The sequence below is a fragment of the Oreochromis niloticus genome, linkage group LG7 (assembly GCF_001858045.2).
Source record: "Oreochromis niloticus isolate F11D_XX linkage group LG7, O_niloticus_UMD_NMBU, whole genome shotgun sequence".
Taxonomy (NCBI): Eukaryota; Metazoa; Chordata; class Actinopteri; order Cichliformes; family Cichlidae; genus Oreochromis; species Oreochromis niloticus.
The window spans coordinates 22,326,760-22,354,558 of record NC_031972.2 but is presented as its reverse complement, the minus strand read 5'-3'; the positions used below and the strand labels follow the sequence as shown (position 1 = coordinate 22,354,558).

The 27,799-nt window shown below is 40.6% G+C and overlaps 2 protein-coding genes across 4 annotated transcripts; both read right to left on the bottom strand.

Annotated features, from left to right (window-relative positions):
* Window positions 1-876: 876 nt before the first annotated feature.
* On the bottom strand, window positions 877-7,079 carry car15 (carbonic anhydrase 15). Its single transcript, XM_005470282.4, has 8 exons — window positions 6,242-7,079; window positions 6,082-6,111; window positions 4,272-4,448; window positions 4,052-4,197; window positions 3,850-3,942; window positions 3,698-3,764; window positions 3,449-3,609; window positions 877-3,355 (listed from the first exon to the last, which is right to left on the bottom strand). The coding sequence occupies exons 1-8, from the start codon at window positions 6,291-6,293 to the stop codon at window positions 3,131-3,133; spliced, it is 951 nt and encodes a 316-aa protein (XP_005470339.1). The 5' UTR covers window positions 6,294-7,079; the 3' UTR covers window positions 877-3,130.
* A 157-nt stretch (window positions 7,080-7,236) lies between these two features.
* On the bottom strand, window positions 7,237-27,262 carry dgcr2 (DiGeorge syndrome critical region gene 2). 3 transcript variants are annotated; one of them, XM_013276707.3, is made up of 11 exons: window positions 26,838-27,262; window positions 19,846-19,878; window positions 15,664-15,786; window positions 12,187-12,264; window positions 11,894-12,098; window positions 11,579-11,655; window positions 11,296-11,484; window positions 10,998-11,201; window positions 10,435-10,587; window positions 9,549-9,785; window positions 7,237-9,447 (listed from the first exon to the last, which is right to left on the bottom strand). In XM_013276707.3, exons 1-11 carry the CDS (start codon window positions 26,917-26,919, stop codon window positions 9,215-9,217), a joined length of 1,614 nt encoding a protein of 537 aa, XP_013132161.1. In that variant the 5' UTR covers window positions 26,920-27,262; the 3' UTR covers window positions 7,237-9,214. The 3 variants fall into 3 exon arrangements, with proteins under 3 accessions (XP_013132161.1, XP_005470336.1, XP_005470338.2); XM_005470279.4 differs by having other exon boundaries at window positions 11,302-11,484; window positions 26,838-27,260; XM_005470281.4 differs by lacking the exon at window positions 19,846-19,878 and having other exon boundaries at window positions 26,838-27,261.
* Window positions 27,263-27,799: the final 537 nt, after the last annotated feature.

The window sequence follows — 27,799 nt, the reverse complement described above, 5'->3', positions numbered from 1 at the left end:
TTTTTAAATTGGTCACTGTAGCCAAATAGCGCTCCATAAGGTATTTGGCTGAACCGTGTGGGCAGGTGCAGATGCAGCTGCAGATTTTAGTTGAGTTTGAAGGCGTCAGCAGCCTTTTAGGCCGGTGACAGTAATGCTGGTGTTCCAGCAGCTTCCAGGTCATGGCAGGGAAGAGACCTTTCCAACTTGTGTAAATCTACAATTCAACTTCTTACACCTTCACTGAGGTTCTTGGACTTTCCTATTGCTCTGAGCATCGGCCTATCCAGTGAGTCAAAATATATCCTTTCTATGCTGGCAAAGAGAAACTACTAGTTGTAGTCAATCATAATCCCTAATGAGAAGATAACAGGCCATGTCCCTGTCAAGTTAAAGGACACTGTAGACCCTTTAGCACCTCTTATTAAAAGATTTAAATGAATGTATGTAATTTGACTGTGTGGATTCAAGAAAATCTAAAATAAATTCAGCCATGTGCACCTAATTCTTGTTATTAAATTCATTAAAGACATGCTGTACAATCATTCCACCCTGACTTAAAAAAAACATAAAGGTCCAAAAGTATCATGACAATCATGTCCACGGTGACTGGATGCAAACGTCTGAGCCCAGCTGCAGGTAGCTGCTTGGTGGAGTATTTGCATTAATTTGCTTGTGTTATAAAAGGCCTGAAATGCTAAATTTAGAAAGATTTACATCCCAGACTTGGTACATAATTAAGGTCACATGGATGTTGTCACAGTGGTGACCATGATCACCTGTGTGAGTCTGCTGGCATATTTCACCATTTAATGCCGACCACAGTTCAGCCACATACTTTCAATTTTCTGAAACCTTTTTGCATGAGGAACAACAAAAAAACAACAGCAGCAAATATGACTTTAAAGAATGATTTTATTGTTAGGATACACAAAGTGTTATAAGGGAGTGAGTCACAGTTTAAAGAACAGTCACACAGCAAATATTAAGGCTTTTTTCCCTTGCAGGTTTCTTTTTTTCCTGGTGTAACCCACAGTCCTCCTTTACGTGACGTATGGCCACACTTCAAAATTCAATGCAGACATGAGCACTGAGTACAAACTAATGTTTGCATGTTTTTGCATGACGCTCGTAAATCGACTCATTAGGCAGCCATTACTGTGCTGTATTCTAGTACCCTTCCTTAACGCCCTCTTCTTTTCAAAACAGACCTTTCCACCTGCTATTGTAGGAAAAACAGGTGAGGCACCATGCAAAATAATGTAACTTTGGATTTCAAAATGTCTGCAGTGAAAACATACTGTTGCAGGAATAACCGTAAAGCACTAATGTTCTTTCCAATCAAAGGCTAACAGTGCCCAGGGGGGCATTTTGCTTTAGCCCAAGGCATTTGGAAAGAAATGTACAGGCCTGCATGATGTAATGGTACCATAAATTTTTGAAACAGCCAGTGTAAAGTATGGCTAAATCTATCAGAGTTGAAAGGGTTAGATTTTATCGCTAACCAACACAAGCACACAGTTAAACAATGAGTAGCTGGCTCAGTGGTTAAAACAGCTAAGCATCCTCTCCATGCTCTCTTGTCTACTCTCTGAACTAAAAATTAAACCCTTAGAAAACACACACAATTAACCTTAATCAATAATGTTAATATCAGAGTTAAGGTGCTGAAAGTAGTTTGGAAATTCGTTAAAATAGTTATGAGAAGATTATAAAGAAGTTAAATCCTTAAAAGTACATAAAAAAGCTGAAACTACTGATGTTAATATATAACTTACACTAATGAGTAAATAGGAAATAGCTACAAACGCAGACAGTTTAATGGGTTATAATCTATCAATTTTCATATCATTAAGTGTCATTAAGTGTTAAATAACAATAATTTTGAATGGTGGTGATGCTGACGGAGCGGCGACATGTCTGTGCTTCAGAACAATGTTGCGATTGACTCTGCGTCTATTGATGTTACTAAACAGAGGAGTTAAACACTTAGAATTAATATTAATATTAATTAATATTAATATATTTTATAGTTTTGCCTCATTATAACACAACAGTGGATACTTTACATTAAAACAAAATCAAGAAATGATCGAAGGGTAAGACTGTCAGCTTTATATAGTGGCTTTTCACTGTAATTTTAAATGAGAGGCCCGTAAAGGTGTCAGTACAAGTGAGGGAGACCTCTGTTAGACTGAAATAAATAAATCTATCAGAACGATAGCAAAATCTTTAGGAGTGTTCAAATCAGCAGTTCAGTTCAATCTTAAAGGGAATAAATGTACTAGCCAGCTTGGGGACATCAAAAAGGTCTGAAAGACCACAGAAATGGTGAAGTGGATGACCACAGAATTATTTCGATGGTAAAGAAAAAACAGTTTCACATCTAGTCACACTCTTGAGGAAGTAATAGTGTCAGTTTCAACAATATTTATGTTTAAATTCATATGGGTTTGTTCAATTAATTAAAAGACTATATACATTTTATAAAAATCTTTTAAATTAAAACTGAAAATCTGCATTTAAATCACATCTCAGCTGTTTAAAATCCACTGTAGTGGCATTCAGAGATATGGAAATTATATTGTTGTCTAGTGAATTATAGATCTAATTGTATTTTTCTTTATATATTTCTTTACTTTTTTCATAAATCTGCATTACTGCGTTATTTGGGCACATTTTTAAATCATCATCATCAGCTTAAAATGCGTGACTAATACTTTTAATTTTTCAAATGTTTTATAAACAATCAACCTTGTTAGCATGCTAACATGCTATGCTAACCAACCCAATTTCCAAAGTTTTACTTTGACTTAACTTAGCTTTTATTTTTATTTTTAATTGCTCACTACAGAAAAACAAAGGATATACGCATGTACATTAGACTGTAGTTTTTAAAAGCACACTTTGAATGCAAAATGCTTCACATTAAACGGTTAGCAACATGCTAATGAAATCAAATATCCTGAAAACACATGAGACGTTAAATAACACTTACAGTACTCTTCTTCACAGTTTGCTTGTTTTTCCTAGAGTATTTCTAAATGTCTGAAAACTTCTCCTTAAATGAAAAGTTCAACTAATCTGTTTTTTATTTATTTAATTTTAATTTTGGTGTTGTACTATTTCACGCCTTGGATTTAACATGGTGCTAAAGTCCAGGTAAGAAGCATCCCAGTAAAAGGACTGGAAGCAGATGCACTGATGTAGCAGACCAGAGGGTTCGACCAGCCGCTCCTCTGAGGAGTTTGGCATCTATGGAGGCTGAGACAACGCGACTGAGGATGTGATGAATGTGTCTGAAATTGTTCTGGAGAGGCGTCACCTGCTCTGCGTCCTCCTCTGTGGAGAAGATCTGCGAGGTAAACTGAGCCAGCTGAGGAGACAACCAAACCCAAAAATAATGTTTTAAAGCAACAAGTAAGTCTTTAAAAAAAAATAAAACCTGATCTGAACCTAGGGGACTTACTTGGGACCATGAGATGTAGATGGGGACCTCATACAAAGTCCACACAACCGCTTGAGAACATGGAGGGGTGGTAAGGCTGCCGTAATATCGGTAATACTGACTCATGTTGTGCTTCGGCAGGAGGCTCATTAGAGGAAATGGCTTTACTTTAGTTGCTTGCCCTGGGGTAAGGATGCACAGACGTAATGAGAACATTGCTACGACTAACACAAGAAGGCAGGAGTGGATTTTCCTTAAGGCTCCGCTCACCTTTGTAAGCAACAGAGGAGAGTTTCTGTGAGATGTGTCCAAAGTGCACATTATCTGCATACACAACCTGTAATATATGATAAAGTCTTAATAGTTTTGCTTTAAAAATTCTTAAAAATGTAGTTCAGGACTAGGCTGAGAAATAAACTGACATCAATGAAGAATCCAAGAACGGCAAGTCCTGTTGGATCGTCGAGGGCTGCAGACAGATTTGGATGGATGGACTTAATGTTGACTATGTGCATCTGGAAGTAAAGAAAATCCACAGAGACATTAAGGGAAGGCTGCACTGCATCTGTGTGCTTAGACAGGCGGCTCGTGACTGTGTAACTCCGTCTACTGACCATACTGTACCTCCATTGGGTATCTGCGTCTGTCCACGGTGTGCTCTGAGCCGTTGGACGCCGGACCTCCCCAGTGGAAGTGCAGCTGGATGGTGTGGTACACATCTGGAAGGCCGCCACCACTCACCGCCATGCCGCTGCCGACCTGCAGTATGACTGAGAGCAACAGCGCACGTGTCACCCCCAGCGGCCACTCGACAAAAACACGCTACAATATGCGGGGTATTCACCTGAGTGCCCGTCGTTTTTGAGCGTCCAGTGGCCTGTTTGCGTCTCCTCGAAGCCCTCTAGATACAGAGCGCCCAGAGAGGCGTTTCTGACCATGTGTTCGTCCAAGTTGATGGGAGAGTCATGGTGATCAATTAAAGAGTAACAGGAAGGGAACATGTCTCCCCATGAGTAAGAATCTGAGGATGTGAAAGAAGACTCATGAGCTCCAGACAGACAACTAAAAAGTGTAAGAGAAGAACCTTGAATGCTTAACCTTAAAATCAGCTCACAGCAATCAGTTTAGGACAACCCATGCTTTCCGAATATCTGATATTTTGGCTTTTATTTTGAAAGGATACTTTAGACTTTCATCAGTGACTTCAGCCTCAGATCATCTAATATACTAGTCTTTTTGCCTTCAGAGTTGCCTTAACTCTTCATGACAGAGACTGAACAAAGTGCTGGAAACATTCCCCAGATTTTGGTCCACACTGACATGCTAGCATCACATCTATGATGTCAGTCACCTGTTCCAGCACATCCCAAAGGTGCTCCGTTGGGTTGATTTGGAGTCAATATGGTCAGCAATCATCCGGCTGATAGGCTGTTGGGTTTTAATGATGCTCAGTTGGTACTAGAGGCCCAAAGTGTGCCAAGAAACCCACCCGATTACACCACCAAGTTGATACAGGGCAGAATAGATTCATCCTTTCATGTTGTTTCTGATCCTCGCAGGCAAATGTTGCAGTAGAAATCGAGACTCATCAGACCAGGCGTCAACATTTCAACTCTCTATTTTCCAGCTTTGGTGGGCTCATGTGAATTGTAGCCTCGGTTTCCTGTTCTTAGCTGACAGGAGTGATAGCTAATGTGGTCTCTTCTGCTACTGTAGCACTTCTGCACACCTTGGTTGTAGCAACTGGTTATCTACTCTTGCCTTTCAATCAGCTTGAAGCAGTCTGCCTCTTCATCCTCCTCTCTGCTGCCCATTTGATATTTTGTCCTTTATTTATTTTTAGACCCTGTATAGTAAACTCTAGACATGGTTGTGTGGAAAATCCCAGCAAATCAGCTGTTTCTGAAATACTCGGTCAGCTCATCTGGCACCAACAATCAAAGTCACTTAAATCCCCATTTTGAACTTCAATATGCCCCCTTGACCATGTCTACATGCCTAAAGGCATTCAGTTGCTGCCACGTGACTGGCTGTTGTCACATTCAGATGGTCAGAATTTGGTGTGAACCATATGAAAGCATGAACCCATCCTGTCTGGTATCAATAGTTCAGGCTGCTGGTGGTGCAATGGCAACTGAGCATTAAAATGCTACTACCGGAGTATTGTTGCCGATGACGTCCATCCCTTTATGACCACAGTGTGCCCATCGTCTGATTCCAGCAGGATAAACATGCCATGTCACAAAGCTCTAATCATCTCAATTTCTTGAACATGACAATGAGTTCACTGTACTCAAATGCCCTCCACAGTCATCAGATATCAGTCAAATAGAGCACATTTGCGATTTAGTGGAACAGGAGATTTGGATCATGGGCGTTCAGCTCACAAATCTCAGGAGTATTTCCAGCACCTTGCTGAATCAAGAATTAAGGCATATCTGAAGGTAAAAGGGGTACGAGCAAGGTGTAACCAAAGAAGTGGTCGGTGGGTCTGTATTGTGCACTGTAACAGTGTCATTGATGGAATTTGATAAAATCTTTTCTAAAGATATATTATCATCGTGAATCCTTTTCACCGTTCTAATCATAAAGTGAAAATGTGACATCATGACAGCACTCGTTCTAAAATTAAAAAAAACAAATAAGTTACTCACCACAATGTGGCTCATCATAACAGTAGTCATCTGCAAAATGAAAACGGCACAGTGACGGCAAACATCACCTTTCTTTTCCTTCCATCCAATTACACGAAATTGCACATAAGAGACGTTCGCAATATCTTTTCACCCTGCGAGACCCGAGTCGTGCCCTCACCTGAGTCAGCGTATGAGCCGACGATCACGAGGAGAGCTGCGGTCCAAATCATCCCAGGATCCTGGTGGAGCGCACAGAGAGGTAGACTGAAACAATCGAGGGCGAACGCCCGGCTTAAATATAGGAAGGAAGGTGAAAGCTGAGGTTTACTTTCTCCCGGGCTGATCAGTGAACCATGTCATTACCAGTCTAGTGGTCTTTTCTGATAAACAGGCTCATTGATGCAGGGGCAGCTTCACCCCCCTACACCCACACACACCCCCACCTCCCCAGCTGCTGCTGCTGTAAGCATAGATGCCCAGTGACTAGTAACAAGACCCATTCATCTCATGGGAAAGTCAGAGGATGTGTTAGCAGGCTGGATTAGAAGTGAACAGAATATATATGACTCGGTATAAAGAGGCTGTAAAAATCACACTGTTTAAACTTCAGAGGTTCTCTTTTTATTTTCTCATCACTGCCCCACGCTTTAGAGTGGAAGGGACCACCCTCTAATCAGTGCCAAGCTCTGAGAATCCAGTTAAAAACCCTCAAATTAACACCTAATTTTACACTGAAACGCATGTTTTTAAGTGATGTTACACTTCCTCTCTTAACAGCTTAGTGTTAAGTGTTACGTGTTTCCCATCCAGGAATAGATTGTGCGACTCCGTCACTACTCAGCCTCCATGAACAAAGCCTCTTTTCTCCCACGGCGCTTCTCGGCTGGGTATCACTCTCTCCTCTCTGCCTGCCCCCTCGTGAGTCACCGCAAGGTGCACTATATCCGCTTTCTTTAAATTATGAGAATCTTTTGATTGCCGTGGATCGGACACTGGTGCGAGGAGGCGGGGGGGATTTCCCTGCATCCCACCTTAATCTAATTTGACATTTGGTGACCACAGGCGAAGGAATTTCCTCCTCAAAGCCTCGCAGAGCAGCTAAATGTCACGATGTAGCGAGGTTCAACGTAAAGTTCAGCATGTGTTCGGAGCCACTGACGCACAAGCTCGTCCTTCATGGTGCAATTTATTTGGCATTTGATTAGATGTACATCTACCTCAGAAAAAACACAAGCTCCCCTGCAAATTAAGCATTTCTTTTTTAAATGGTAAAGGCTATGAAATAAACAATGAAATGTAGCATCTGCTGTATTGTACATAAAACATTTCAAACCCCGCTCCCCCTCCAAAAACAAAAACGAGCTCTTACACCACCATCAACACCACCTTCTAGCACAGAAACTACAGTGTAAATGCAGCCGGATGGGTTGTGGTGGGCACGTTTTGGATGCGTACGGGGATATTAAACTATATGCAGGAGTCTTTTGAGCCTACTGTACAGGACACACGGTTGAGCATAAAACGTTTTTGTCCAAATCAAAAAGAACAAAAAATAAAAATAAAAATCTCTCAGCATGCCAAAAGATTAAAAACATGCACCACAGGTCGACAACGCAAAAAAAGAAAAAAAAACTTGATTTAAAATAAGAAAAAAAACAAAAAAACATAAGAAAAATCAAACTGAATACATCATTTTCTAAACACACATGAACACTTTTCCACAATTTCTGTGAATATGATTTTGTTTCTTGGATAATCCATAATCCACTGTGGATTGTCAAAGTAAAGAAAAAAAAAAAGGGGGGGGGTTATCTTAAACAAAATAAACAACCAAAAAAACCCAAAACAAAACAAAAAAGCAACTTCTTTTTACAAAAATACATTCAAACATAAGTTACACAGATGTGCACAGTCTGACACGTTTACAGCCGTTTTTTTCCTCCTCGAGGCAGATCATGAGCGGCTTGGATGCTGGTGGTTGTGGGTCAGCTCTGATCTGCAGACGATTACTCCTCTGATGATTGACACCGTAATTCTCCCCAAGTATACAGACCCTCATCACACATTTATATGAAAAAAAGAAAAGAAAAAAACATCCCGCCGCTGCAGTTGGTGACATCCCATCACTAACTGAAGACAAACCTCAGTAACAGAAGAATAGCACAGAAACGCGCCTGATCCAACCGAGGGAGGAATTAAATCACCGAGAAAATGCAGAATTATCCTGGAAAGAGTTGGTGATGAAACAGAAGCAACTCTGGGACCATCTGGATGATTATATGACTTAATGATTGGAGCATTTATCTCATATAAACGATTTTTTGGGGGGGGGGGGGTTTCAAATTTAATCTTCACATATACGCTCATAAAGCCTTTGACGCTTTGTTGATGGACAGGGAAAGAAAATCAGCCTATATCTATCCCACAATTAAACAATCAAGGTAACGACCTGCAGCCATAAATTATTATCAAAAAAAAAAAGAAAAAAAAAAGAGCACAACATCCTTTGACACTACGACGCCTCATGTCAGCTACGCCCGATAAAAACCCCACAGCAGGAAATTTAGCCGTACCTTACGAGGTTAAACCTCTCAACTACAAAACATGTTTTTCTGCAAATTTGCTCTAAAAACCTGGAAGACAGCTTCCTGTGTCAGACTAAGGGGACAGTTTCTGTACGCGCTGCGACAGACTGTGGGGTGGATGAGAAAGTTATCGCAGCCTGAACACTAACTGATTGATACGGATGTGTTTGAAAGTATGCCGCAAACAGAAACAAAAGTTGGCTCTTCTGTCCGTATGTGGTTATTTTTCCTCGTGCTGTTACAAATCTGACCTAAGGGTGTATTTACACCAGGGGCTTTGTTTTTTTATGACCAACAGGCCCGTTTTGAGATGTTTGAAAAGCTTTTCTCAGTCTGGGCTAAAAGCAGAAGTGTGGCCTTCTCGGTCTGGATGTAGAGTTTTTGTCTCTTTGCTCCTTCAGATGTCATTGTCTTAAAAAAACAAAAAAAACAAAACAAAAACACTCTGATGAGTCTGTACAAACTGTAACTGTCCTCTCTGCAGTCAGCATTTTGTGCTCCTGGTGCGGAAAACATCTACGACCCTCCTCCGACGGTGGGTAATGTGCAGGTGTCTGCCCACAGTCTTATACCACGGTGCTGAGGGAGGAGGCGCAGTCTGCAGGCATGCAGGCGGGGGCGTGGCCATCTGTCGGTGTGTCGGGCCCCACCAGGAGGGTGCTGCTGTCTATGGAGTCCTCCCTCTCCTGACAGGATGGCGTGGAGTCTGGCACGGGGCCTGTCGTGTTGGGAATATTGGCCTGGAGCCCGTCACCCATGGCGTTCATCTGGCTCGGCACGATGGAAACCCCACCATGCCCTGAAGATACAGACGCAGACAGAGAAGTGGGAAACGAGAGCGTTTATCACTCCGCACATGACGATGTTTGTAAAGAACAAGAGAAAAGGATGTGCGCCTACCGAGGTCCACGTAGAGGAGGCTGTCTGGGTTTATGGAGGCTTCGTATGGAGGAGGGGGGTCGTCAGGATGCTGGATGTCGGGGTATTTGTAGGCTGCGTAAGGCGGAGGAGGCTCTTGGAAATGAAAAGCGCCTCCCTCCCCATCATCGGACAGATGCAGGGGAGTGAGACCGGTGCCAAAGGCGTCTGGGCCGTAGTCAAAGCCTGGGACTCGTCTTCCAAGGTTAAAGTGATGCACTGAGATTTAAAAAAACAAACAAACAAAAAAAACAAGGCAGAGTTTAAAGTTTAAGGTGCATTTAAAGTGAGCTTTTTGGATTATTCAGACCATCTCTGCCTTATTGTTTTATCGCACTTAAGATGCTTTGAAGATGGCAACTGACAGAGTGGTCGCAGATCTGGTCTCCGAAGCAACCACTTCAAAAACAATAAGATTGTAAGTTGTCACAAAAACTTTGTGCTGCCATCTCCAACAACTGATTTCCCCAATGCGACTGCAGCAACAGCCAAGACTGTTGTTACCCTCATGTGTATAAAGATGCAGAAAAATATAAATAAATGTAAAATAGAAATAAAGAAAAAAACAAAAAACAAACAAATACATTTTAGATGTGTAAAGCATAAAACTAGAGTGAAAATTAAATGAATTAATAAAAATAAGTAGCTTAAAACATAAACATCAATATTTAAAATTAATTTCAACATTTATTTTATTTATTTATTTACTGTTGTTTGCGGCAGTTTTTGCAATCCTTATGAGTTTTCATTTTTAGAAAGGAAGATTTTTATCTCAGTATTTTAAATCGTTCCTCATACAGACAAAGACCAATTAAAAAGTGACCACAGGTGTAAACTTTGGATCTCAGTGCTGCAACACTTTACTCACAGTTTCCTCCAATCAGCGTTTCGATGCGTTCACGTCTTCTCTGACGCAGTCTGTGTACCATGAAGAGCAGCAGAGAGAGGATAAGGAAGGACGAGATGCAGCTGACGATCAGCCTCATCCCACTGGCCATCGAGTCAAACAGACTATTCCCATCTGAGGGAGAAGACGGGAAAAACCTAATCAAATCAGGATTTGTCCTTGCAAACGTACTTAGTTAAAAACTCTCTTTTGCTGAGCTTCGAAGGAAATTCTGCACCGTTTATGTGTGAATGTGACACAATTCGCACATTAAACAACACTTTCACATCTTTTCGATGCAGCACTATTTAGAAGAGAAGCAGGAGCTAATTGTTTATATAAATGAGGCCAATTTTAATCCTCCTGACTCATTTAACTTAATATACTGCATATCAAACAGTGTAAAAATGTGTAGGTGACGAATCGTGATGCAGAATAACATCTTATAGGACTACGAGCACTGGAAGGCTTCTAATCACTGATGATTATTACACACTGGTGGTGGTTTGTAACCAGTGGCATGTGTTCGGATGCGGTGGTAGTACCTGGATCGAGGCAGGTGAACTTGCAGCACTCTTTGGGATCCTTGCGGAAGTGCTGGCAGCCTTGTGGCCGCTCACACAGCGCGGCGACGCACATCTCAGGCTCGCCGTCATGACATGTGCAGCTGAGACACGGGTCGTCTCCCTTGGGGGTGAAGTAGTAGCCCTCGTTTACGACATTGTCTTTTATATCCACACACGTTTGCCCTGTGGCAAAGAGAATATGACATCAAAATAAACACATGGCCCCAGCGGAGCAAATAACTGACTTCATATGTTTGATAACAAACAGAAAATTAACCCATACTCCTCTTGCACAGAAACGGAAACTTCTTGTAACAGTTCTCAGCGTGCCAGCTGTGCAGGCCTCGCTCGTTCATGCTTTTGTACTGAAAGCGCTGCAGCTGCGCACAGAAGACATTGTCTTGGGTGGCGGAGGCCTCCCCCAAGTCTTTCAGACCCTCAGGAGGCAAAAACACCTGCATAGAGCCTGAACACAAACAATTCACACATTAAAGCATTCAAATAAATTACAGAAGACAAACAGCACATGTAGGTACTTCACAAAGCTGAATCTTTCATACCTTTATATGCTACTTCCCAGCGGCCATCCAAGGAGTGGCTCTGATTGGTGATCACATACTGGTAACCCACCCAAAATCTGAAACAAACAACACCACTTACACCATGTCTAGTGATTACGCATTAGCCACTACCAATCACTAGATGGCCTGCAACCAGCTACAGAGCAGCGTAACATCTAAAACAACAAGCACACACACTGCACTGCAATATCTTCCTTATTAAAATAACAAAAACAAACCAGAGTTAAAGCAGAAGTTTAAAGACTGAAATGAGATTTCTGTTCAGGAAGTGAAACCTGACAGCTTAAAACTTACTTGCACTGGTCTCTGCACACTTTATCGTCAAAGTCCACCTCGATCTTCAGTATGAACTGCAGCTCCTCATTGGTCACAAACGTGGCCAACGAGCCGTTGACTTTCTGACACGTATCCACGGCCTGCCAGTAGTTCTCGTTCTTCAGGTACACTTTGTAGCAGCTCGCCGTTTTCTCGTAGTGATGCCACCCGCTGGGGCATTTCTCTGCGGACAGAGAAGACAAGACTGAGCACAGGATCGCCACGCAGATTCGATTCAAATAAACCTGCTGAGGGCAAAGTGAGACGCTTACTGTTGAAGCGCACCGGCTGAGCCACACCGATGACGTCTTCCACCTGGTCGTACCCGCTGCCATAACGAAACCTCTCCTCTTTTATAAACAGCACAAATGAAGAAAAAAAGGTCAAAAAAGTGGACTTGTTTGTACGTTCTGCCATAATAAATGTAACTGAGAACAACAGATGGTGTTTTCAGTGTGTAGGATAATTGTTAACAGCCCACGATAATATTTAGAAGTCAAAACCACCACACATCAGTGAAATTAAAATATATACTAAGGCTGATACTAATCTGAGGAATATGAAAGCAGAAGCAATGCTTTGCTGACCGTGCAGATTGCATCCTCTACTATGTTTTATCAGGAGTTCACAGAGATCAAAATCTAGACTGAGGGAAGCACCCCAGTACCGTCTATGTGCAACACAATATAATATACACTTTTTAATGACAAAATGTAATTGTTAATATGGATCTCTTGCTACTCTTTGACTAGCTAGTAAGAAAATAAAGTACGTAGGTATGTTACAAACTATAAAGAAAACACACCGTCTCAATTGTGGCATCTTTACTACTTTTTCTTAGTATAAACTAGAAGAAAAAGATAAGATTTAAAAACATAGGAAATATGCTTGGAGATTTTAGAGCACATATGATATATCAGCAGATAATAGGTGTTTACCGATATTGGCATTTATAACAGCTGATAAATGAGCATTTAAAACGTAAAAAGGCAGGAGAAACAGCCTTCAACCGCATTTTCTGTGTTGATGCTGCATAATCTGTCCACCAGAGGGCCCTCTGCAACTTCCCTGTTAGCAAAACACCTCTGGCACAACAACCAGAGGTGTGTTGATTTTTGTGATGGTGGCTATATTGGACAACGGATGCTGAATTTGGAGGAGGCAGGCAGGAAGCGAGGACGACCTCAGAGGAGGTTCAAGGATGTAACGATGTAGAAAAGAGGACAGGCTGGTGTGAGACAATGGCGACCCCTGAAGGGAGTAATGGGTAGCAGATAAAATAGACTGTTTCTCTGTTACACGACTCAATGAGATTTAGTTTTTGACTGATGCTTCAAAAAGGAAGGAACTGCAGGCTATGAAAACAGCAAATATTGAAGAACTTAACTGAAAAAACACCACCAAATTTGAGGAGCATACACTTTGTTTACATTTATAACAGCATTTATTTTGATTTTGCACTGAGATTCACAGTTTTCACTGCATACAGTGACTGGCCTTCAGCTGGGTATTTTCCACTTTTCAGTTTCTCAACTGTAAAGCTGAGACGTTTCTTCTTGCATTGGCCACTCTGCTATTATTATAAATTTGAAGGATTACTTCACCTTTCAGTGTTAATCAAAAAGAGAAGTGCCCTAACAAGAACAATGACTCTCCAGCAAGCTGGTGATTAATGTGACAATAAGCCCTTGCTGTGACTTGAGTAAGGCTTGCATTTCTCAGTAAGCTCACACTTAAAAAAACAAAAGGTCAGCAGTCGTCCCTCTAAACATGCAGACTATCAGATATATGAATTTGTCCAGTTTTACTGCTAAATAAACAGAAAGAAAAAAAAAAAAGCAGAAGGAAATTGCTTTTCAGCTTCTTAAGCTGTTCTGTTAAAAATGTGGTTTTACTGCAGAATGAATAGACTTCAGTGTGAACCCTTAATCGTTTAACAGCATTGCCAGCATAGAGCGTTAACTCGGAGTGTGCACAGCTGCTGTATGGAGGTCACATGCTGCACTCAATCCTTTCAATAACTCCCGTTATGTTGTCAGAGATCTCGGGATAAGGTCTTTCTAGACTTAAGCGGAGAACAATAGGATTTCAGTCAAAGGCTTAGTGACATCTATGCAGTGTAGGACAGATGAACCAGCAGTAAACAAAAACAGAGACACATGTGCAGCCACTCAGCCTTTAACCCTTCCTCCCCCTGCCATCTGACGCTGGGACTCACTGTGAGGGACTATGAGGACTACCAAACCACAACTGAGCTGCTGAGCAAAAGCAAATTAGCGAGACAGGACTGTTTATGTGGGTGGTTATTGTATTAAATGCAACTATGCCATGCTGCAGTTCAGACAGGGAAGCAAGGGCCAAGATTTACTACCAAAGTAGAAAAACGTAAGGCTGAACGCTGCATATTTCTCGCCCTCAATACTACCGAAATTCACCCAAGTGACACGTAATTCCTAATTTTCCAGTTCCGAACTTGCTGAGTAACATATATACACACACTGAACACCAAATGTGTGAATGCTCAGTGTCAAAAATAGCACTGTGAAAAAACACTGACATGGGGCCATGATGAGCTGGCCCTGATTTTTCTGAACAAGAAAAGAAAGAAACAGAAATTCTGGCTTCATCCAGTTCAGACTCAGTTAGTATTCCAACGGTCTCCTGTAGTGCAAAAGCATGTTTATGGGTGGTGTGCTATTGCTATTTATCCGTGTTCCTGTGGGATTACGCTTTAGCAGGATATCTACAACGTAACTATGTCGAAACTCTACGCTGTAGCCTTACATGCACCTCCCTAGAAATGTAACCACACATTGTGTTGATACAGCCCACAACTACTCTGATTGGTCAATAATTCCTGTGTATGTCTGGCTACTTTTTGGTTCCGTTTTTTTAAATTTATCAGTGAGAGCATAAAATCATTGCCTTAATATAAGGAATAATAATCACAGCTTCAATATTAGGACTCACAAATATCAGCAAATTCCTGGAGGGAGATTGTTGAAACTACCAGAATGAACACAAGGGAGTGTACAAAGAAATGGAAAAAGTCCCCTCAAGCCCCCGAAGAACACTGACCACAACAAAGCATTGACATTGGCTGGCATCGCATGAAAAACACCAGGACACAACCACACTGTAATTAACATGTAATGCACGAGCACAAGAGTAAGTGCAAGCTGTGGGCTCTACAAAGCTTCCCTGCACAGGTCTGACTCAGGCCTTAGACCTGTAAGAAACTGGCGACCTGTCCAGGGTGTAGCCAGGTGGGATAGGCGGGATAACTCCAGCCTCTCATTGATCTGAGCTGCCATGCTCTTTCAAAGAGAAAGCACATGTCCTTTTCATCCTGTTCTTGTACTCCATCATACTCCTTAATACACACTCACTCCCTTATCAAGTCTGCTACTCTTCTGTATGTAGATGGCACTGCTCATTAATGACATGGATTAGCAGCGTCTTTGTTTACAAACTGGGGCACTGATGGCTGATCACCTGCAGAACACCCCTATTTACCCTGCATACTAAATCTTTGCATATATTCACCTGAACGTCTCTCAGTTTGGCTTGATTAGATTGCACTACATCCTCCACACCTGTATTCAGAGCTGCTCAGCTGTGATCTGATCATCCAAGCGTGAAAAGGTTCTAAAAGGTTCTGGGTGTTGCTAGTCTTTCTGAAAATCAATCATGTTATGGGTGTTAGGTAACAGACTGAGTGTGAAAGGGCTTAAGTGAGCCGTACTCACGGGGACAGTCCATCTCGTCACTCTTGTCCTCACACGCTGTCCAGCCGTCACACTGCCAGGACATCGGGATACACTGCATCTTCCCACTGCGGCAGGCAAACTGCCCGGGGCTGCAGCGCTGCTCTGAAACACACACACAAAAAAAAGAGGGTTTGTGTGGTTAAACCTGCACATAACCGAGGCCTTTTTACTAAGGAGAGAAAACCATTTAAACTCAGAGTGCAGCAGACTGAATGGCGCCGTGTGAGCTTTCAAGGCAGTTAATAAAATAAGACGTCTGAGATGGCGAATGGGTAAATGTACAGTTAGAGCTGCTTGATCACGGCAAAAATCATCATCACCATTACTTCGTGAGTATTGACATTGTGATGATTTAACACAACTGCTTACATGCTCAAAACAAAAACAACAACAACAACAAAAAAAACAACAACACGCCAAACACAAAGGAAAGGGATGCACTTTATGGCCAAACAAGAGCATTAGTGGAAAGCACACAACGTTATTATGTTAATAAATGAGTGGAAGACAAAACTGTAACTGAATTAAAATTCAATCAACTGTGCTTCCTGTGATCGTGACTGTCTGCTCACTCATTATTAAGCAAGGAGCGGAAAAAGCCACAGCTGCTAGCGATCGTGTATGTTTGGATTTCTCAAACTTTATCAGAGATGTTGATCAACTGTAAGGAGGAAGATAATCTGCCGAGCCATTTCATCATGTCTGCAAGCCACTGCGTTATGTTTATAGCCTGACATTAATAGAATCTGCTGCTAAGAGTATTTCATGATATTCAGTAACATTAGAGCGCTGAGGATAAAACAGTACTCCTGCAAGCAGTTCAATGATGACAGCAACTCAAGAAGAAGCCTAAGGCACAAGCAGACAATACTGAACTTTTATGTTCTGTCTGTTTAGTGGCCTATGAAATAAACTGAGCTTTCCTGATGCAGTTAAACAGCGCAGTGGTCAACATTATTGATCATCAGATCAATAACTTATCACTATTTGCTTGTTTTTAGATTGTTATAGAAAAGGGTAAGTTCAACATACCCGGGATATCACTTGCCTTAACTTAAGCTGTCATACGAAAGTGCATATACTTCTGTTAATTGACAAAACTCAGACTCTTTGATTTTATTAAATGCAGCCCAGCCATGCTTAGGTGTCCACCTAAAGTCCCATTTTAAGTCAGGAAAAGACAAAAATCACAAACATCGACAGGTTTGCAGATGAAACTAAAACACTGCAAGCAAAAAAAATCAACAGTGTGTGAGAGACAGGAAAAGCACTGATGTGTGTGCAAGGTTGAAAAAAGTGCTAAAAAGTAAATTTAAAGAGAAGAGTAAAAAGGCCATCTGTTAGACCTCTGTTAAGGTAATAGACTTCTAGCAGCTCTGTTATTAAGACACAGAAAATGTGACTTTTAAAAAAAAAATTGAATATAGACAATTTTAGATGATTATTTCATCTGTAGCCCTGGTTGTGTTAAAAAGCCAAATATAAAATAAAGTTTCCAAACCAGTAAAAAGGTTCATCGTACTTCCTGCTAAGTGTTAGTATTATATAACTAGAGGATCATATTTTACTTCTAATGGCTTATACAATAATACATTTGTTTTAAATTTGCTTGAACCCAACAGAAAAAAATGAAACTGCTTCTAAGAATCTGCATGTCTCTGTAATGTTTTCCTGGGAAAGACTTAAGGCGGTCTGCTCTTATGAGAACAACAAGTCTGAAACTTCCAGGAAGAGAGATGCAGACATTGGATTTTTACACGCTGAACTCTTATCTCAATAATAACCTGCAGCGAAAAGTTGGTGATGCACTCCAGTAAGAAGTGGAACATTTTTGTCATGCTGAAAACTCGGGATTAAACCTGAAGTTGCTAATTCCCTAATACTTCGCTGTAGTAAAGGACTCGGAGGTGTCAAACATATGGCCCGCTACAGACCCACCACAGGGTCCAATCTGGCCCACTGGATAGCTTTGCACTATGTGAAAATCACAGAGAAACAGGGCAAAAACCTGGAGTTGTTACTGTGTTTATTCCTAGGACACACTGTGGTGTTTAGAATCTTTATTTTTGTGTCCCTGAACATGATTTGTGATTAGATTATCCAGCTACAGCAAATTAACCCTTTCCACCATCAAAGGACAAAAACGTCAATATTAGGGCTGGGCGATATGGCCTAAAATCAATATCACGATAAATTGAGCAGTTAACCTCGATAACGATAAATGGACGATAACCACCCCAAGTGCCAAAAAAACAAACGTTGAAACAAACGAATCACATGGTTGTGCTGCAGGTGGTGGAAGAGGTTGGTTGTGTTACCTTGACTTGACGCAACAGTCTTTTTGCAGAGTTTACATTTAACAATTTTTTGATCAATATCATCCTTGTTGAATCCAAAATGTTGCCAAATGATTGATGATGCATTTTTTTTGTTAACAAGCGTCTCCTCTTCCTCCTCCACCAGCTCTACCTCCGTCGCTGCTGCTTCAACATTTAAATCGTCCTCCATTTGTTCACCCGTGTCTCGTCTTGTTACAGGTAGCAGTGTTGCCAACTCCTCAGTAAGGAAAATCGCTATTGGCTGTCCTAAAAGTCGCCAGAAGTCACTAAATGACATCATCGCCTAATTTGCATAATTGGTCATGCTAATATAATTGTAACCTACGTTGTTGGAGAGAGAAATAACATTGTGGAAGAGACATAAAGTGAGTAAAAAATGTCCTAAATGCATTTAGAATTTATTTAGAACTACAAATTAAATTTATTTTAGCAATTATTGTTTTTTTTTAAAGTCAGAATTCCAACCCTGCTCCTTTATCCGGGCTTGGACCGGCAAAAAAGACCCGAAATAGGCACTCTGGTGGAGTTACTTTGTGTGTGTGTGTGTGTGTTTATAAGTAGTTTTAAACCTCGTGATCCACAAAACAGCATAACAGTAAAAGAAGAACTGACTGCGTTACAGTCAGTGCGGGAGCAGTGGCTTCGCTCATGCGCGATTCATTTGCAGTTCGGACGCATAGGTGTGAACATCGTCTGCCCTGATAGCAGCTGGGGGAGGACTATCCTCCGCCTGTGAGCGCTTTGGTACGGGCGAGGTGCCCACGGCAGCACCCGCTGCTTGTTGAGAGTAAAAGCGATACCCACTTTCACGTCAAAAAGTCGTCATAAATAAATCTCCAATAATACCAGAAAAAGTCGCCAGATTTGTCGCTAGTCGCTTTTTAGAAAAAAAGTCGCTAAGGGGGTCTGAAAACTCGCTAAATATAGCGACAAAGTCCCTAAGTTGGCAACACTGACAGGTAGTAGAGTCATGTGACTCCACCCCGTCAAGTCTGTAACGTAGCACAGCGTCTTAAAGGGACATGAACATCGCCAACCTGCACGTGCCTTTTCTTTTTTTTTTAAATACCGAATTTACCGACATGGGCAAAATGACGTCGATGAGAGTCATAAATTTCGGTAACGATAAATTTTTGATATATCGCCCAGCCCCAGTCAATATTAAAACGCAGTTCAAGTCCTAAACATGACAACTTTCTAGACTCGCACTCTGTAAATTTTAAAATTCTTTATTATTTATCACTTGAATCTATTTGGTTAGGGGTTGTTATTTAAATGACTTAGTTAGGAATGAAAACCTACTTCTTTCAGGCTAAGGCAAAAAGATCGTGGGTGCCACTGTTTAAAAAAACTAAACAAAACAAAAAAAACCAACAAATTTTCTTGGTTGCCAGGATAAGGACAACATGCCTGCATAGATTACATATATTTCCTCGCTGAAATACAGTGTGTTTCTGTACACAAATGTGAACAAACAAACTGTTTTTCTTGACTATTGAACATTTTGCTACGAGACGGGGCTGGACAGAGTGAATGAAAATAAAAACTGAAACTTAAGTTCCTTTCCTTAATACAGGGTGTTATTTTCAACAATAGATTTAATAGTCCTGCCCATTTGAGATCAGACTGTGCTACATGAAGCCCATTAACTAAAATCTGTTTTAGCCCACCTGGTTTATATTAAAATATAAATTTGACTGCTTTAAAAGGACTTTTAGTTTAATACAGGGTGACTCTTATATTGAAAATCTGCTTGAGCTACTAATAAGAAAAAGGAAACTAAATTTTTTTTAAAAAAACCCCAAAAACATACTGTGCTTACCTGACAATAATCTTGCCAGAGCTACCCGCGGACCTGAAACAAATAGAAAAAAAAATATAGAGTGACTAGCCTGTAGATCAGTGTGTCGTCTTTCAAAAAAAAAAAAAAAAGTAAAACAATATTTCATTTAATCCAGTCTGATAAAAAAAAAAAAGTTAATTTTTTTTTTTTAAATCCTGTTTATGCTGCTCGTGATTTTTTCTTTATTTCTTACTGTCACCTATTCTCTCCACCCTCTTGTTTGTGAGGACACAGGTAGTCATGTAAACCTGCAGAGGAGCTGCATCACCCACTTGCCTGACAAATATAGCAACGCTATTTTTTCCTTAGAAGAGCGAGACAGGGAGGAAAAAAAAAAGCTTATTTAATTTAAAACCAGACCTCCAGCTTTGAAAATCAACACAGCTGGGACCACAACCTACACTGGACTTCAGTATTATTTATTTGTACTATAGGTGGTGCAAAATAAATAAGCAATTACAAGAAAAAAAAATCAGATTTCCCAAATAAAAGCTGTCAGTTAGTAATAAGAGTTAGTTTTGATGTCAGATTTTCAAAATAAAAATTATTTCCCAGATGTCTGACTTTATTACCATCATAATTCAACTTTTATAGCCAAACTATTTAGCTACCGTTCTTTTGCAACAAGCATTAAAGTCCAGCAATGGCAACAACACCACCGGATTTCCAGAAAGCCTAGTTCTGATTGCTGCAACCTTATTGCACAAGGATTTCTTAGAAACTAACAACACTGTGGGAACTTCTCACTGGGCTTTACAGCATGATTTAAGCATTAAAAAGTTTTTTTCTAGTACTGAACTATACATCCCTATTTTATAGGGAAGCAGGATGAAGAAAAAAACCCACACTGTGGCTGGGATGAATTCACTACAATTTGTTCTTGGAAGCATTACAAAGCTACCAGTTCATCTATATTTTAGTGTAATGTTTGTCCGAGGGTTAAACAGCAGCAGAGTTGTTAGTTTAAGCTTAGGAAAGCTAATGTTAGATCGAAGCAGTGCTACTGAACCTGTAACCCTTAAGTTTAAGAAGATCACACAGTCCACAGGTGTTTTAAGAGCCGTCTCACACAAAAACATCACCTCTTGGTTAATGCTAAGTGGATTGAGGTGCATTACAAACAAGTCTCAGTCTCCTGGGAGTGAGTGCATCATCAAACCTGAATGTGTGTCAAAATGACAGATAACTTTAAAGACATTAACGATTAAACACATTAGAGGAAGCTAAAAATAATTCATCCTTAAGTTTATGATGAATAATTGTTGGCGAATGGGTTAAAAAGCTTTGTTTAATCAAACAGGGGCAGAAGGTGACAGCTCTTAGCTGGAAGCAGGCTTGTTTTAGAGTCCGATTTTTTAAATCTAATGCCCCGGTTTAATCACTGCATTGAATGAAGCCTTGCTCAGATTCCCTCATATTTGCCCTCTTAAAGTCATGACATTATGACTGCAGGCCATCATATTTCAAAAGTGAGGGGATTTCCCCTTTAAACGCTTCCACAGGGGGGATTTATACACTTTGGGAGGGATCAGGGTCAGTTTGAGCGTGCTATGTTGGGGGGATAAGCGCAGTGAGCTCAAGACTGGAGGTCTGAATAACCGATTAGTAATGTGCAGGTCACTGGTTTGAGTCCCTGTTCAGATGAAGGCACTTCCTGTCTTTGTGATTAATTTTCTGAATATTATCCCTTTTTCTCCAGAGTGTGATCCTAGGTGTCCTAAGTAGATTTAGATATCTGCACTCTGTCAACTTCACATCTTTTAAGTCTCATAGAAACATGGAAGGAAAGCACATCAGACGTTGTCCAAATTGGATGTCAATTCATCTTTGGAGCAATTTGGACCAGCCATTCTGGACCGGTGCAATGCTTTTAATTGTTTGGGGTATTTTCCTGCATTATAAATGCTAATATGAGGCCCTAGTTTCTGATATATAGTAATCTCCATGTGCAGGAAGCAAACAAGACTTTTATTAGCAGTTCTGGTTTTTATTTTGAGTCTTACTGACTAGCACAGACTTGGAAAATAGGAATACATTGGCTGAAATGAATCTCAAACACATCAACACTTGGTCCAATGACAATTCAGCTATTTATTGAGTTTAAATAAAAGTCTCCTTACTCATAGTCAGACTGTAAACAATCACTGAAACACAAAAAAGGACATCCACACTTATGTGTGATTTTTCTTTTATGTGGATACCCACCGGCTATGGTAGTAGCTCTGAAACTTGTTGGTTGTTATAGCTAAGAATTATGGGAAGTGGCGACCCTGAAATTTGATCATGAGGACATCTTGACTTTCCATGCTTTTTATTTACATAAAGATAAATAAAACACAGCCCAATGAGACTTCTGATAAAACCTCTGATATGCCACAATAAAAGATGCTTCAAATCAAAATCCCTAGTGTTTCAGTGGATACCAGCGATGCAGTTTATTGAAACGTGCAGGCTTTTATTGTGACACATTTTCCTGTGTATTAAATATATTACAAATGAATTAACCAATTACCTTATAAAGTACATGTTTGCAGACTTGCTAAAGAAACCAAGCCCCTTGCTGTGTGTAGCTGAATAAACACTTTCATCAGAGAAGGATGTGAGCTTTTTCCTCTTCCCTACAAGGCTGCCAGATAATTCTAACAAATCCTCCGACAGGGAACCATATTTTAATTTAAAATTTTTTCCCCATACATTTCCCACTAATGAATATTGCAATAAGACTTGTTGCTAAGGCTAAGAAGCAAACAAAGCCAAATCCAGCTTGTTACTGGCTGACTCTTTATATAGCTACATGTGCTCCCTCAGAACTATAAAATACAAGCATCTGTGCTCCATTTGAATAATGACTGTCTGTGCACATCAGTATTCATGCTTTCAGTGCATATCTGGTATCTGTACTGCTCGAAAACCCACAAATGCTACTGGAATCAGAATAAGATGCCAGCAGCTGTCTGCTTCAGGTTATCAGACATTACATGCTGAAATCAGGGCTTGTGCATATCCAACCTGTTCATATATCAGAATAACAATGATTAGGCAGTTATTTTTTTGTTACTGCTGCGGGAAAACACAAGGTCAAAAAATCAGAGATCTCAGTTTAGTTAAAGGCAACAGGGGCAAAAAAAAACCAAACCATCCCTTGCTGAGGCTTTTTTTCAGGATTTTATGATCTGTACATGTTGACAAAAGAATCAGCAAACACTGGTTACCCTGAGCGAAGTGAGCCTCTGCATCTCTTATATAACCGACAGGAAAGCACAATAAAGACTATGAGACTGCCCCAGCTCGGTCCCGCTCAAGTGTAACGGCACAGTGAACCGGCCTTGTGCACACGCTGCATCATCTCCAGCCCCTGATGATTCATATCAGCACTGAGCTTTGCCGTTCAAAGCACTGTGTGGGTATGGACATTCATTTATTTCTTTTTTATTGCACCTTCTCACATTAACAAGCCATATTTTTATCTGCACCTTGTGCATGAAAGCATTGCTGGTCAGCTTCCTGTGATAATTAACCAAAGTAAAGCGCCTTTCCTGTGCTATCACTGTCACTTCAGCTGTGAGACACACTTAATACTTAAAATGGTAAACAGAGCTGTGTGACTGGAAGCTACAATGTTATTAGGAAAAGTTAACACTATTTCCAAAGTAAGTAGTGTCAAAGGGGCAATACGGATTATCTCTATAGACCAATTCACCATGTTAGCTATAAGACGCCTTGTGAAATCAGTCTTTGAGTCACTTCTAAATTATTTTCAATTCCTCTACAAAAGCACTGGGCCCCAGCAAACCAGGACGAGAAGTCTCAGAGTGAAAAAGTTTTGCTCTACAGCCAGAAATGTGAAAGGGGATGAGGGCTGTCTTACAGCAATCCTGCAGAAGGAAGTAATTCACCCGTATAGACACTATTTACCCCACGAAACAACCAAATGGAAACCATAACTTAGCTTCATGTCTGGACAGTGTTGACGTCAAATTTCACGAGTTCTCTCAAGCGCCATATTATCTCATTTACTGCTTTTCACTAGCTGCCAGAATACACGTACGCAGAGTCGTTTTGCCCGCAGGTCATGTTTCAAACATTTGCCTTAGTGACCTTTCAATAAACTGCATCGCTGTATTATTGCGTGGCTGTACTTCAAGTCTACTTGTTAAAATCCTTAACCGATAAATGGCACAGGTTGAAACACCGCCAATTTTTTTGTGCAAAACAGACTGCTGAACAGCCGACAGTGCAACACAAATCGGCTGCTCAGACCCACAGACAAGACCCAAAGATTAGCTGACTGCAGCTCAAGTTTAAGCTGATGGTCGTGTCAGTCACACTACACAAAAACAACCAAGCTCTGCTCACTTTTATACGCTGTTGGCTGTGCTCAACCTCTTGACTCTTTTTTTAGAGTGCACACTGAAGTTTTTCACTCTCAGACAGCTCGGTTCACCTCTAGTCTCTGTAACCCACAGGACACATGCTAACCACTGGGCCTGTCATGTGCATTTCTGCTTTTATCTTAACCATACATACTGCTTCTAGTATGTATTGTTATGCATAGTGCAAATGCAGGAAACCTGCTGATTTGCACGTGAAACTCAGCTGGCCAACTGAGATGATCCTGATCACATACATTTACCTTAAAATGTGTGACACTTCAGTGTTGCCTGCCTCATTGGAAAATGCATAATCTTAACCTTTGAGAGTTTGCTGGAGTCAGCTGTGAAACAAATGTAGAAAGCAGGTACGCCCTTTATAAGTGTTAAAAATGTATGAGGATGATGTGGTTTAGCGGGTTACATCAATACCAAGTTAATGCCTCCACAACAGGAAGTCTTAAGCAACTATTTACATGTACGGTCAGATTCGGAGTTATACTCCCGCAGTCCTGATCTGAAGTCAAATGTCCAAGTCATGGTTGAAATAGTGACAAAAAAAACTCAGCCCATCTTATAAAAACACAAGATGATGCATTCACTCCTGAGCATTTAAGCAAATCATGACTGTACTCTTTGGAAACTCCTAATATAAATAAACATTTGCCCAGGAACAAACCTTGACACGACCGGGCAATAAAAAGCATGCCGTGTTTGGTGTGCCAATTGTTTTGTAGGCAGGAGGTTTCTCCTTTGGATCGAGGCAGACAATAAAGTGTTTATTCATGAGGCTGAACTGATAGGCATAAATGTCAGGATCACAAGACCGGGATTAAAGCAAACCACAAGACGCGTTTGGCCTTTCCCTGCTCAAATGGACATCTAAACAGCACCTTACAAGCTCTGCATTTGAAACAAAAGTAGAACACATTTACAGCAGAGACAAATAATACAATTTTTTACCCGTTTGGATTTTTATGACCTTCCAGGTGTATTTTATAATTATCCGAAGCCACCAGGGGGTAGTATTTTACCTGTGGATGTGCTCAGGTACTTTCAGACATGAGCTGCTTTTTAACTGTTGACATTTCTTTTTAGGTACTGCTGTTTCCTTTGTGCCAGGCTGCCATTATAAAAAGCCTCATTAAAGGTTACACTGACTCACTAAACTATCTTCGGATTCAAAATGGTATTACACAAAAGTATAGCCCAGCACTAGTTCTAATTAAGCGGGCATCTCTTCAACACAATACACATAAGTCATAGTGGTTGTTCCTAAACATAAATTGACAATCCCTTACTTTGAGTGTTTTTACACATATGAAACAATATTGTGTTAAAATGGAGAGTAGTTTTAATAAAAACAAAATGTATTTCTTTGTTTAGGGATTTGAATGATTGTTTTTTTCCTTTTCAAATGTTACAGTGTGTCCTGTGCAGGAGTGCCATGATATTTAAAACATAAATACTGCCATGATGTTAATAATAGACATAAATCAGGGTTCCTTTAGCTCAAAATGAGCTTTTGGCAGTCACTTTTGATATTGATCAGGGCGCATGTAGTTAAGGCAAAAAGCCTGTGTTGCCTGATTTAACAAACATTTTCTTTTTATTGTATTTAAACTAAACTCAGCTTTAAAAAACTGATTTGCAACACACAATCCCCGTCTTTTGTGGAATCTAAAATACATGTAATCATCTAAGAAAGGTGTTTTTCTGGCTACACTCCCTTACCATCACCCTGCACTAATGTGCTGCAGATTTTTAGTGCAAGCAATTTGTCAAAATAAGACAAAACATCCATAAATGAAGTTAAACTGAATTTTTCTATACAGATATTTTTTGACCCCTATATTCATATAGTGGCACCACTAGCCCTGAGTATTAGCTTATGAGCTTATGTTGCCACAGAGACATATGACGCATTACTCTTTAATCTCTATTCACCAACTTAGTTTCCTTTAGACAGCTTTATCGTTTTAGTCATCACACTGGTGTATAGTGCGATGTGCCTGAGCTTGCAGCTCTATGATGTGAGACAGGTTTAGTGATGCAGGAGCATGAATCTCTGACATGCATTTCAAATTGAGGCTTCACGGCGGAAGCGGAGACCAACCCTGGAATGTAGTGAAGCCTAAATACACCTACATTGTTTACAAAGCTTTGGATTGAGCCAAGATATCGTTTCCACCTTGCGTAAGCACCATTAAGTGAATAAATGATTATGAGCTGTATCAAAAGGTCAAAACTAGACGGTTGACTCGAAGCGACCTTGTTTATTTTGAAAACACCACACAGCCTTATTTGATTTTCAGGTGAAATAAATTATAATTTGGTTTAGAGATTTCAAGCTGGGGGCATTACTTTAAAAGATTAAACATAATAAGAGTGCCAGCAGCAGCAGTAAAGGGGTCCTCCCCGCTGTCCAGCAGCAGCAGCAGGGACATGGGTTAAAAAAGTACCGGAGTCCCCGGCTTGTGGAGCAGGCCTCCCCGGTGAACCTGCCGCCCCTGCCTCCAGCTCTAATCCGTTTCTCCCACTTTCTAGTGGAGCCCGGGGGGAATTCATGCACAAGAAAAACAACTCGGAGAGGCTATTTACCTGCCCGTGGTGGGTCCGTTAAGGTGAGGACGAAGAGAAGAGAGAAGAGGACGAAACTGCTGCTGTCAGCTTTCGGCAACATTTATCCTCCATTCATAGTAACTCCTCTATCCAGAAATTTAAGGTATATTCCGAGGATCTGCACCGCCGCCGCCCTCTCCGAAACTACACCGCGAAAAGCTGAACGCAATTTGTGCTCATTTTCACGCAGTCGGAGCGGCAGCTGACGGAAGAAAACAGCGTGTGCACAAGCATAGTCGCACCGCTCAGCAACCAGGGTCGTGCTTCCGAGGGGCTAACGTTAGCTAGCTGAGCCGCTCTGCCGTTAACGTCCCGTCCCGCTGCTCGGTGCCGAGCGGCTCTCATCCAAGATGGCCGCGGCCTCCCATCACAACAATCCCAAACATGCAGCGCGCACACATAGGCCATCAGCTGGAAGAGCCAGGGGCGGGGCTTATTGCGCGCGTGCGTGTGTGTTTGTGTGTGTGTGTGCTGAGGCCATCCAACTCTAAATATTATCGCTAGTTAAATATTTTCTTTAACTCAAGATAAAACCAAAAAGGCACAAGATGTACATCATACAATTATTATTATTATTATTATTATTATTATTATTATTATTATTATCATCTCTGGGAAATAATAATAATATTTAACGTGAGAAAAGGGTTTTAAGACTAATGTATCGAATATAACGTTCTAAATATAACTGTTATTCTTGTAAATTTAACTGATTGTATTTAGTATTGTCTTTTCTATTTTGTTCTAAATGTATTTAAAACATTTAGTTTAAAGCTGAAAATCTTTACTTTCAGATAATTTGCACATAATTCAAGCTGTGTGCACATTTTATGTTTTCTTTTTAGAACTTTTTAAAAAGAAAATTAAACTTTAGATAATTTATCCTGCAAATTTATACAAAACTATGTCAATTTTTAAAGACTTTAAACCAAATAGTCTTT

Excerpts from the sequence above, each read along its gene's own strand:
- car15 (XM_005470282.4), bottom strand. The coding sequence starts at position 6,293 with ATGATTTGGACCGCAGCTCTCCTCGTGATCGTCGGCTCATACGCTGAC. Across the intron at positions 6,112-6,241 it reads CGGCTCATACGCTGACTCAG|ATGACTACTGTTATGATGAG; the intron begins GTGAGGGCACGA and ends TTCATTTTGCAG. Across the intron at positions 3,943-4,051 it reads GACGCAGATACCCAATGGAG|ATGCACATAGTCAACATTAA; the intron begins GTACAGTATGGT and ends CTTTACTTCCAG.
- dgcr2 (XM_013276707.3), bottom strand. The coding sequence starts at position 26,919 with ATGTTGCCGAAAGCTGACAGCAGCAGTTTCGTCCTCTTCTCTCTTCTC. Across the intron at positions 11,485-11,578 it reads CTGGGAAGTAGCATATAAAG|GCTCTATGCAGGTGTTTTTG; the intron begins GTATGAAAGATT and ends GTTTGTGTTCAG. Across the intron at positions 11,202-11,295 it reads TCTGTGCAAGAGGAGTATGG|GGCAAACGTGTGTGGATATA; the intron begins GTTAATTTTCTG and ends TCTTTGCCACAG.